We start from the raw sequence: 11,693 nt of genomic DNA, 5'->3' as shown, positions 1-11,693 counted from the left end.
GTTCAGTTATTTAAAACAACCTTGTGTCTGTAATGACCAATTTATTGCAGTTTAACATATTAATGTTCATTATTCTCTGCACTGTTTTAGGGTTTATAGTGATAAAATCAATTCGCTAAATAAAACACATGAAAAATACTCAGACCTTATACTAAGGTAAAAGTACAGATACTATTAGAAGCTCTGTATACTGAGGTTTTCTGAAGTATACTAGTTATTTTTCTACTGCAGTAGAAAGGTAAAAGTACTTATTAGGTAGAATCAGAGATAGACAGGATTATTAGTGATTGGCACATTCATCAATAATTAATAATCCTGTAATTAATGCTGCTGCTGGAGAAGATGGATTTTGTTTGAACTACTTTAAATTTCTCCCAGAGATTAATAAAAATAATACATGATTATTTACTGGTCATGGTTTGTATTGATAAACAACTGTCACATAACTGCAGAGCACTAAAAATGAAAGGTGCCTCTTAAATGTAGTGAGATAGAAGAATAAAGTAGCACAAACAAAAGTGGAGCTGGATCAAATGGAGAAAAAAATAATAATCAAAATCATCTTATTCTTTAAAACTGGGAGAAACTTGTTTTCACATTTTTTCATACATGACACAACAAACAAAAGCAACAGGAACAAACAGAAGGTTCTCGTCAAAGTTTAAAATCTGTACAGTAAAAACTGGACTGAAACGTAAAAAAACAGCACCATAGTTTGCAAAGATGTGTAGAAAATACACTGCAGTGACTGTTTCACTGCCCGAGCGGAACAGGCCTAAAAGAGGAGCCTGAACAGTTTCTCATGTTGAAGGTAAAAATGATCTGGTTTCTGCTCTGAGCTCAGTTTTTCCAACCAGATCTGGAAACATGGTTTGAAAATTGATCAGAAAAACATCCTGCAGATGTTCTGATCAGAAACAGTCCTCCTCTCTGCTCTTCCAACTCTCCATGGGGAGGAGGTGCACGTGGTGGCTGATGGCCTGCTCCATGGAGCTTTTAAAGGCCTGGTAGGAGGAGGTCACGGGCAGGAGGAGGTGTCTGGAGCTGGGCTCTCTCTGAGGGAAGAGCCCCTCATCCCTCCACTCCTCACTCCCCGGTCTGCCCGTCTCCTTCTCCTCGACATTTGGTGGAGGGGAGCTGAGGGGATGGAGGAAGGAGATGGAGGGAGGAGGGAGGAGGCCTGCTGCTGGGAGCTCATCGGCTCCTGTGGCGAAGTGAAGGAGGTCCTTGAGGGAGATGGAGGTCCGTCCAACTGAGCACAGGAGATGAGGAGACATAGGAAGAGAGGAGGAAACAGGAGAGGAGTTTTAACATTTGTAATGATTTTAAAATGTGATTTGAGTTTCCCGTCATGAATCTGCTGCCGATGCCAGGTCAGTCTGTACCTTCGCACTCCAGCAGGAAGTGTCTCCAGAAGGTGATGACGGGCGTCTCTCGGTTCAGTCTGTCCTCCTGTTCCGAGAAGTTGACGGCAAAGAGTCGACCGAGCGTCTGAGCTGTGAGACGTTCGGCTGTTTCACAGAAAACGCTGAAGAAGACGGACGGGAAGAGCTGCACCTGCATCACATCACACTGAGTTCAGCTCAACTGTTTCCACAGACTGTAAATCTGTGACGAAGCATAAAGTTACTGATCTTCTGTTTTTACTGAGGCCCATCCAGAGACTCACAGAAACTATGAATGTGGTTTAGCTTATTGGTCTGTGCCGTAGAGATTTGGACTCAAACACAAACACACACACAATCTGCCTTTAAACAGTAAAGACAAATGTAAGTCACCTGATCAAAGACACCCAGGGTTTGTAGACCCCCCCGAAGCCTGGAGAAGGACAGAAACAGGACACATTACAAGTTAACACTCAGGTGCAAGTGCTGCTTCACAAGTATTTAAACATGTTGGGACAACTGTAAGAAACTCAAAAACAGCAGACACCGTGAAAGTGTGAGACAGGCACACTGAGAACCAGTCCGACTACAGCTGAAAACAGGAAGTAAACGGATCATACTTCCTTTCTTTCACAGAGATGCTGAAATGCTTCTGAAGTGTTCGAGGATCTACCTCTGCAGGGGCAGCTGCATCCTGGTGATCATAGTGAAGCTGACCAGATCCTCCACCAGAGCATCCCTGTCCTCCAGGCTGCTGACTGCTCGCTTGCAGCCGGCCAGCTCTATGTACTCCCAGTTTGCTGTCATGGCTTCCTTCACTTGGTCTAGAGACTCCGCCTGCATAATCTGAAAGGGGCCAATCAATACCTTTGATAACAGGAAGTCTTTACAGCGTGATTATTGGCTGGAAGCGGTGATGAGGTCGTACCTGGCTGACTTGGCGTGTGAAGTGTGTGTCAGGGGTCATGTGTGCGAAGGTGAGCGGGCGATTGGGGGGGTAGTTGAAGAGACACTGGTAGAGGGCGTTGGAGAAGAAGCCGATAGGTGGACCTCCGTGGACCAGGGAGAGCGCCAACAGACAACCCACGTCAAAGTACAGGTCAGCACGCAGAGCTGAGCAGGAAGGGTTAACAGCTAACGGTCAGGTAGTCAGTTCACACACACAACCGGCTTTAACGCTGAGGCTTCAGCATAAAGGAACTAGACACGTGACAATAACTAGACAATAACTAGACACGTGACAATAACTAGACAATAACTAGACACGTGACAATAACTAGACAATAACTAGACACGTGACAATAACTAGACAATAACTAGACACGTGACAATAACTAGACAATAACTAGACGTGACAATAACTACACAATAACTAGACACGTGACAATAACTAGACACGTGACAATAACTAGACAATAACTAGACACGTGACAATAACTAGACAATAACTAGACACGTGACAATAACTAGACAATAACTAGACACGTGACAATAACTAGACAATAACTAGACACGTGACAATAACTAGACAATAACTAGACACGTGACAATAACTAGACAATAACTAGACGTGACAATAACTACACAATAACTAGACACGTGACAATAACTAGACAATAACTAGACACGTGACAATAACTAGACAATAACTAGACACGTGACAATAACTAGACAATAACTAGACATGTGACAATAACTAGACAATAACTAGACATGTGACAATAACTAGACAATAACTAGACACGTGACAATAACTAGACACGTGACAATAACTAGACAATAACTAGACACGTGACAATAACTAGACAATAACTAGACACGTGACAATAACTAGACAATAACTAGACACGTGACAATAACTAGACAATAACTAGACATGTGACAATAACTACACAATAACTAGACACGTGACAATAACTAGACAATAACTAGACACGTGACAATAACTAGACAATAACTAGACAATAACTAGACACGTGACAATAACTAGACAATAACTAGACACGTGACAATAACTAGACAATAACTAGACAATAACTAGACAATAACTAGACAATAACTAGACACGTGACAATAACTAGACAATAACTAGACACGTGACAATAACTAGACAATAACTAGACACGTGACAATAACTAGACACGTGACAATAACTAGACACGTGACAATAACTAGACAATAACTAGACAATAACTAGACAATAACTAGACACGTGACAATAACTAGACAATAACTAGACACGTGACAATAACTAGACAATAACTAGACACGTGACAATAACTAGACACGTGACAATAACTAGACACGTGACAATAACTAGACAATAACTAGACACGTGACAATAACTAGACAATAACTAGACACGTGACAATAACTAGACAATAACTAGACAATAACTAGACAATAACTAGACACGTGACAATAACTAGACAATAACTAGACACGTGACAATAACTAGACAATAACTAGACACGTGACAATAACTAGACAATAACTAGACACGTGACAATAACTAGACAATAACTAGACACGTGACAATAACTAGACAATAACTAGACACGTGACAATAACTAGACACGTGACAATAACTAGACAATAACTAGACACGTGACAATAACTAGACAATAACTAGACACGTGACAATAACTAGACACAAAAAGGAAAAGTGCTGCAAAGAGTTAACTACAGTAATAGATTGCCCTCTGATATGACGATAAGCTCTTGTTGCTCAGAGCTTTAATCATATTTTTATTATTCCTGCCTCCGTACTCCCTGTGGTCGGGGCCACATGCTGCGCTGTTCCTGTCCTGCGATCAGCTCAGCTGACAGATGACACGATCAATAATTTAGTTTGTCCCTGCAGCCTCAGCAAAACCCTGACGTTAGCGTCTTGACTTCAGACTAAAACCCTCCGCTCTGATGTTACTGTGAAGAAAGTCTGAAGAAATCTGAATGGTCACCGTGAAAATCAGCTGCTGCTCTTTCAGAAAATGGCTCAGCTTGATTTGGTTTGTGAGTAAACTAAGTTTTTACTCAGGCGTCTGTGGCATGAAGAAAGAATGAAAGTTGATCTGTACCCTGGGAGTCCAGCGCCAGGTTTTTGAACCCCTCTGGACCCTCGAAGACCACAGAGTCCTGGATCTGCTTCACCAGCAGCTGAAAGAAGCGTTGCCTGGCTGTGTCACTGTCTTGGGGGCTGCTGGAAAATGCAGCCTGCTGGTCTTTGAACCTGGACTCAGATGACAGAGAGACAAATGAAAATGTGAGCCTGGAGTCCAAACACTTTTCACCAGAACCCAAATGGAGATGAAGGCAAAGGTCCAGCGCTGAGATTTGGGAGCTCAGGTGTGAATCACTGACCTGACTGACAGCGTGTGTGTGGGGTCGAAGTCAGACCTCCTGACCAGGTCCAGACCGGCTGCCAAAGCCTGATCCCCGCTCACCTCCACCTGAACACTGACAGGACGGAGCTGAGGGGCCAAAGCCTGCAGGAGCTCCTCAGGTGAACCAGGTCCGACAGGTAATGATGGTCTTACACAGAGGAGGACAGAGACCATAAACAACACATCCTGCAAACTGTCATCATTTCACTGAGGTCTCTGAGCAGAGAAGAACTGACAGTGAGGTCTGACTACCTCTTACAGCTGATGGATGAGCGGCTGGGGGACAGGTGGCGTTTTGACAGCAGAGACCTCCTCTGGACTCCCTGCGGAGATGCAACCAGGGAGGCTGGACGAGACAAAACACAACATTTTATCTGCTTGTAAAAAGTCAGCACAACATGATCAAAGCCTAGTTTTCCCAAGCAGCCGTCACTCAGACCTTTCCCGTCAGTGGCCTGCGTGCAGTCGGAGCAGGCCCAGTCTCTGGTGTCCAACCTGAGCCCCGAACATTTCCTGTGAGTCCCTGTGGAGCCACACAGGCGGCAGCGAATCACCTCATACCACCTGAAACACACAGAAGCTGAGACTGAAAATGTCGTCCTGCTCCCCCCTCAGCTCCACTGCTGCTATGCCCGGTATTGTGACACAGTTTGTGTCACATCATGACACACCGTACCCAGTCTTGGCTGAGTGTGTGCGCCCGCTGTGGCAGAGGCAGGTGAGGGCATCACAGCGACTGTAAACCTCCAGCAGCTCTGAATACGCATTTTCCTCCAACTCCCATGAGGCATCTCTGCAGGAAGCACGGACATAGAGAGGGAAATAAACACATGTACACTCTTCGCCCTAAGACGAGACGAGAAGAGAGGGGCCTGAGTTACCTCTCAGGGATGTAAACTCCCATCCTCAGCATCTCCTCCTGGAAGTTCTCCTTGTTGTTGCAGAGAGTACATCTGAAGAAGAAGAGGCCGGCATTTTGGGCCTGACGCTGAAACAGACAGAGCAAAGGAAACATTCACACACTGTCGGCAGTGACACAGCAGCAAAATCTAAATCCTCCAAAGAGCCAGAGAATGGCCATCACTTTTTACAGTTGACTGGTCTCTATTCTGTGTCCAGCTTCTCTCTGCTCTCAGCAGCGTCTGGAGCTGGTTTCTGGAAACAGAGGGGCCTCCCATTGTTGGTGAGGAAGAACCATGTGAGCAACACAATGAACAACACATCACCTGCACACAGTCTCTGTGGAACCAGCTGGCGTGGCAGGACGGACATTTGAGGATGCTGTACGACAGGACGGGCTCGATGGAGTCCAGACAGATGGAGCAGGACTGAGGCAGACTGAGGTCTGAGCCCACACACACAGACTGAGTGGGGCTGTGGTCTGGACAGTAGGACCTGCACACACACACACACAACTTCTCAGATTCTGTCTGTTTAACACCCAGTTGTCAGTTTATTAGGAACCCCTGTGTCAGACCCAGTCAGTTTATTAGGAACCCCTGTCTGATCCAGTCAGTTTATTAGGAACCCCTGTGTCTGACCCAGTCAGTCTAATCCAACAGTCCTGCAGTAAATCCTCCCTCATGATAGTGTAATGATAATGTTTCACATTCATCAGCTGTTCATTCAGCTGGATGATCATTTCCGAGGCTTATTAACAACACTCCAGTAGTTTAAACTCCAATGTATCAGATTTTTTCGGGGACAGAATAATAAAGTCCTGGGCTCATTTCCACCGTTGTCCCTGGAGTTTTCCCCCAAACTGAAAAATCTTTATCTTTTCAACATGTGTTCAGTGACTCCATGTCCGTGCTGGTGCAAATAAGGATGATGCACCTATGTCTGAAATTAACATTACTGCTCATTAAACAGTAAAAAGGTGAGCTGTGATGTAAGAACCAATAACTAAGAAGGAGGATTTACGACTGGTCATCAGGGAGGTCAGAGGTCAGTGATGCAACTTTCTTGAAAGGTTTGCTCAACACTCACGGGAAGAGTCCTGTAAACTGGGAGACAAACTCCAGTTTCCTCCCACAGGGGAAGTGAACTGTCTTCCTGCAGCTTCTGACGTTACAGCCGACACACGCCCCCTTCTTCTTACAGTAGCAACACACCTGAGACACAGTAAACACACGGTGAATACACACAGAGTAAACACACAGAGTAAACACACGGTGAATACACGGTGAATACACACAGAGTAAACACACAGAGTAAACACACAGAGTAAACACACAGAGTAAACACACGGTGAATACACACAGAGTAAACACACGGTGAATACACACAGAGTAAACACAGAGTAAACACACAGAGTAAACACACAGAGTAAACACACAGAGTAAACACACGGTGAATACACACAGAGTAAACACACAGAGTAAACACACGGTGAATACACACAGAGTAAACACACAGAGTAAACACACGGTGAATACACACAGAGTAAACACACAGAGTAAACACACAGAGTAAACACACGGTGAATACACACAGAGTAAACACACGGTGAATACACACAGAGTAAACACACGGTGAATACACACAGAGTAAACACACAGAGTAAACACACAGAGTAAACACACAGAGTAAACACACGGTGAATACACACAGAGTAAACACACGGTGAATACACACAGAGTAAACACACGGTGAATACACACAGAGTAAACACACAGAGTAAACACACAGAGTAAACACACAGAGTAAACACACGGTGAATACACACAGAGTAAACACACGGTGAATACACACAGAGTAAACACACGGTGAATACACACAGAGTAAACACACGGTGAATACACACAGAGTAAACACACGGTGAATACACACAGAGTAAACACACGGTGAATACACACAGAGTAAACACACGGTGAATACACACAGAGTAAACACACAGAGTAAACACACAGAGTAAACACACAGAGTAAACACACAGAGTAAACACACGGTGAATACACACAGAGTAAACACACAGAGTAAACACACAGAGTAAACACACAGAGTAAACACACAGAGTAAACACGGTGAATACACACAGAGTAAACACACAGAGTAAACACGGTGAATACACACAGAGTAAACACACGGTGAATACACACAGAGTAAACACACAGAGTAAACACGGTGAATACACACAGAGTAAACACACAGAGTAAACACGGTGAATACACACAGAGTAAACACACGGTGAATACACACAGAGTAAACACAGAGTAAACACACAGAGTAAACACACAGAGTAAACACACAGAGTAAACACACGGTGAATACACACAGAGTAAACACACGGTGAATACACACAGAGTAAACACACAGAGTAAACACACAGAGTAAACACACAGAGTAAACACACGGTGAATACACACAGAGTAAACACACAGAGTAAACACACAGAGTAAACACACAGAGTAAACACACGGTGAATACACACAGAGTAAACACACAGAGTAAACACACAGAGTAAACACACAGAGTAAACACACAGAGTAAACACACAGAGTAAACACACAGAGTAAACACACGGTGAATACACACAGAGTAAACACACAGAGTAAACACACAGAGTAAACACACGGTGAATACACACAGAGTAAACACACGGTGAATACACACAGAGTAAACACACGGTGAATACACACAGAGTAAACACACAGAGTAAACACACACGGTGAATACACACAGAGTAAACACACGGTGAATACACACAGAGTAAACACACGGTGAATACACACAGAGTAAACACACGGTGAATACACACAGAGTAAACACACGGTGAATACACACAGAGTAAACACACGGTGAATACACACAGAGTAAACACACAGAGTAAACACACAGAGTAAACACACAGAGTAAACACACGGTGAATACACACAGAGTAAACACACGGTGAATACACACAGAGTAAACACACGGTGAATACACACAGAGTAAACACACGGTGAATACACACAGAGTAAACACACAGAGTAAACACACTATCTAAGGGAAACGTCAGACAGACAAACTCATGGTCTGTAGCATTCAGCTTAAAGCTACCCTGCCTCATGTCTCCTCGGCCTCTAGAGGGTCCAGTGAGTCCAAACTAACTCCCACCATAAGCCCCTCCTCCCGCTCTTTGCCCCTCCCATCCCGTCCTGTTTCCTGAAGCTACATCGTGAACTACGGATGCCTGGTTGGGTCAAAGTGTTCAGTCCAAAGCTAGCGTTAGCTGACTGAGGAGTAAATGTGTCAGTCCAGTAGACGCTCTGGTTCCTGCTAATGTGACCCAAAGCACTAACGTTACCCAAAGCTCCACTTCCTCCCAAACTCACATCAGATCTATTCAAACCAAAGGTCCAATCAGGACCATGCTAGGTGGCTAATGCTGGCACTGGTTCCCACTTTGAGCTGCAGAGACTCCTCCATGGCTGCTGTTGGAAACCACTACTGGCTTCTTCTGACCTTGGCCAGGTGGCGGGGGGGGGCTCATTGACGGAGCAGACTTTGCCAACACAGGGTAGAGAAGCTGGAATAACAACAGAAGGGCTGTAGGTAGCAGAGAGTCCTGGGGGGGGTAGTATAGCTGAGACACACCAGGGCCTGGATCTGGGTAGCTGCAGGGACCAGACTGGGTAAAGAATCTTAGTTCTGTGTTTAAGACAAAAAAAAAAAAAGCCTCTCACCAGTCGGCCTGACCGGCGGATCTCCTGCTTGATGTCGTCTACCAAGAAACCAAACACCCCCTCGTTCTCTTCTCCACGCTGGTAAACTCCACAAGACGTCAGCTGAAACACAGCACACAGAAATAACACACATCAGAGTATCAGCCTGTGACAGCCCATCAGGGTTATTGACAGACATCAAACATTAGCTGATAAATATCAATCTCTGTAGAAGAACAAAAATAAGAAGCTTTCAGATTCTCAGACCAACAAACTCCAGAAACCCCTGACACAGACTTACCAAGCAGAAGTAGTGGACTGAGAGTTTGTGCTCTTTGAGTGTGACCTTTTCCCCAAACATTACCGGGTCATCATCACTGAGTCTGCACAGAACACAGCCTGAACACACACACACACACACACACACTAGATTTCAGTCCTTACTTTAACTGGGCTAGATAAGACATCTCATTCACACGAAGAAAAACTCATTCGTCAGTTACCTGACTGAAAACAAACACACTATACAAACTGTCATGATGTAGCTGTTATTTTGAAAACACGACAACAACCAAAAACATTAAGAGGTTTAAAAAAATAAATCAGAGAGGAGTGTGGTGTAAAACTCAGTCTGATTTATGTGAGAGCAGATCACTTACAATCCTCCTGGATCCTGCCGGAGTCTGACCTCACCTTCTTCATGTTTGTGTGAGAGACCCTGCGGCAGCACAACACGGGGTCAGAGGTCAATCGCTTTACCAAACAGCTCCATCACCAAACACAGCTCCGTCTGTAGAAACCACCTGTGTTCTCACCCACAGAACTTCATTTCGGCTCCAAACATCATGTAAAATGCACATTAAAGCTAATGACTAGTCGGAGCGAAGGTCATATTGTTCTTTAGTGTCCCGACTGTTGGCTGATGTGAATGACGTCATAAACACATGACAGTTTTATTACCTGAACGATGGGAGTGTGTCACATTCTGAGGATAAACAGGTGAGTAATTCAAGATTTCATGATTCCTGGATAATTGATAAACATGATCCCAAACTAAAAGGGCTGATCAGGAAATTCCCATATTTATCATTATCATGTGTCGGTTATTGTCCTGATCAATAAACTTATCGATGTCTCTATAAAACTGTTAAATGGAGTATTAACGTGATTTTTTGTAAACAGATTTAACTTTAGTAAAGTTTTTATTATAATAAAGGTCTGAAGGACAAAGTGTCAGAGAAACGACATTAATTCAATATTAAAGATGAGAAAATAAATGGCTGCGATGCTAACTTTATAATAAGCTAACGTGCTAACAGTCTAACTATGATCTGAACTAGAACTGCTGTCTTTAAGACAAGTTAGTTACATAAAAGGTAAATTATAAATAGTTAGTAATATATTGTCAGTTATATAAAGTTAGTCAAATAAAACTAGTTTCGTGTCTTCACCGAGTGAAAAGCAGAAACAAAATGTGCAAACACGGAGTTTAAAGCTGAAAATCGTTAAATTCGTGTGAAACGGACAGAAACGCGACCCGGCGTCGACCGGACAAACCTACTTCACATTCAGGATGATCAGCGTCAGTTTGCGGCCATGGCCGAGTTGTTTTTCTTGACTTTAATCCGCTTGTTTGTGTTTATTTCTGGCTAACGCCGTCGAGTTTTAAATTTCCCTCTTCAAAACAAAATACCCATTTCCGCTTCCGCTCGCTCTTCTTCGTCCGATTTCTCTGCTCTTCGTCTGGGTTATTGCTGTGCGCCACCTGCTGGTCAACGGCCGATGTCCCAGACTGGCTCCAGTTTTAATTAAATCTCTGTAAACCCGTTTCCCAGACAAAACCCGTTTCCTGTCTGTCCCAGGTTGAGCTGCAGCCGAGCCCAAGGTCTTTGGCTCAGGGTGAAATAAAATCTGTGGCCTCTGGTCCCACCTGGACAAACATCCCGGGCCCTGACGGTGACGTTCAGAAACACAAACGTGTCTTCAGTTCCTGGACTTTTCTCTAATCTCATCAGATCATTTTCCATTTCTGTTATCAATTAAAACAAGTGAAACTAGTTCAGTCATAATCCCTCAAAGTTTAAAAAGCACAACTTTGGTCCGACAGCGTTTAAACGTAGTTCACAGAGCTGCAGCTGGAAACTGAACACTGAGGATAAATCCTATAAATTAAAGGCAGAAATGTTCGTTAGTATTTTGTATCAGTACCATTAGTACTGAGCTGCAGTACATGTGCTCCTGTGGGCGATTTAGTGATTTATCTTTAGAGAAGAATCAAA

The 11,693-nt window shown here is 43.9% G+C and overlaps 1 protein-coding gene across 2 annotated transcripts; it reads right to left on the bottom strand.

Annotated features, from left to right (window-relative positions):
• Window positions 1-801: 801 nt before the first annotated feature.
• Window positions 802-11,176, bottom strand: g2e3 (G2/M-phase specific E3 ubiquitin protein ligase). 2 transcript variants are annotated; one of them, XM_026310163.1, is made up of 17 exons: window positions 10,976-11,176; window positions 10,074-10,204; window positions 9,716-9,813; window positions 9,436-9,537; window positions 6,758-6,882; window positions 5,995-6,163; window positions 5,650-5,756; window positions 5,445-5,561; window positions 5,208-5,332; window positions 5,021-5,114; window positions 4,746-4,916; window positions 4,463-4,614; window positions 2,314-2,498; window positions 2,059-2,231; window positions 1,779-1,818; window positions 1,386-1,557; window positions 802-1,252 (listed from the first exon to the last, which is right to left on the bottom strand). In XM_026310163.1, exons 2-17 carry the CDS (start codon window positions 10,114-10,116, stop codon window positions 912-914), a joined length of 2,214 nt encoding a protein of 737 aa, XP_026165948.1. In that variant the 5' UTR covers window positions 10,117-10,204; window positions 10,976-11,176; the 3' UTR covers window positions 802-911. The 2 variants fall into 2 exon arrangements, with proteins under 2 accessions (XP_026165948.1, XP_026165940.1); XM_026310155.1 differs by having other exon boundaries at window positions 10,074-10,132; window positions 10,976-11,174.
• Between the last annotated feature and the right edge of the window lie 517 nt (window positions 11,177-11,693).

Source organism: Mastacembelus armatus, chromosome 22, assembly GCF_900324485.2.
Source record: "Mastacembelus armatus chromosome 22, fMasArm1.2, whole genome shotgun sequence".
NCBI lineage: Eukaryota > Metazoa > Chordata > Actinopteri > Synbranchiformes > Mastacembelidae > Mastacembelus > Mastacembelus armatus.
Note: the sequence above shows the minus strand (reverse complement) of the source record. Positions and strands in the feature narration are given on the sequence as shown.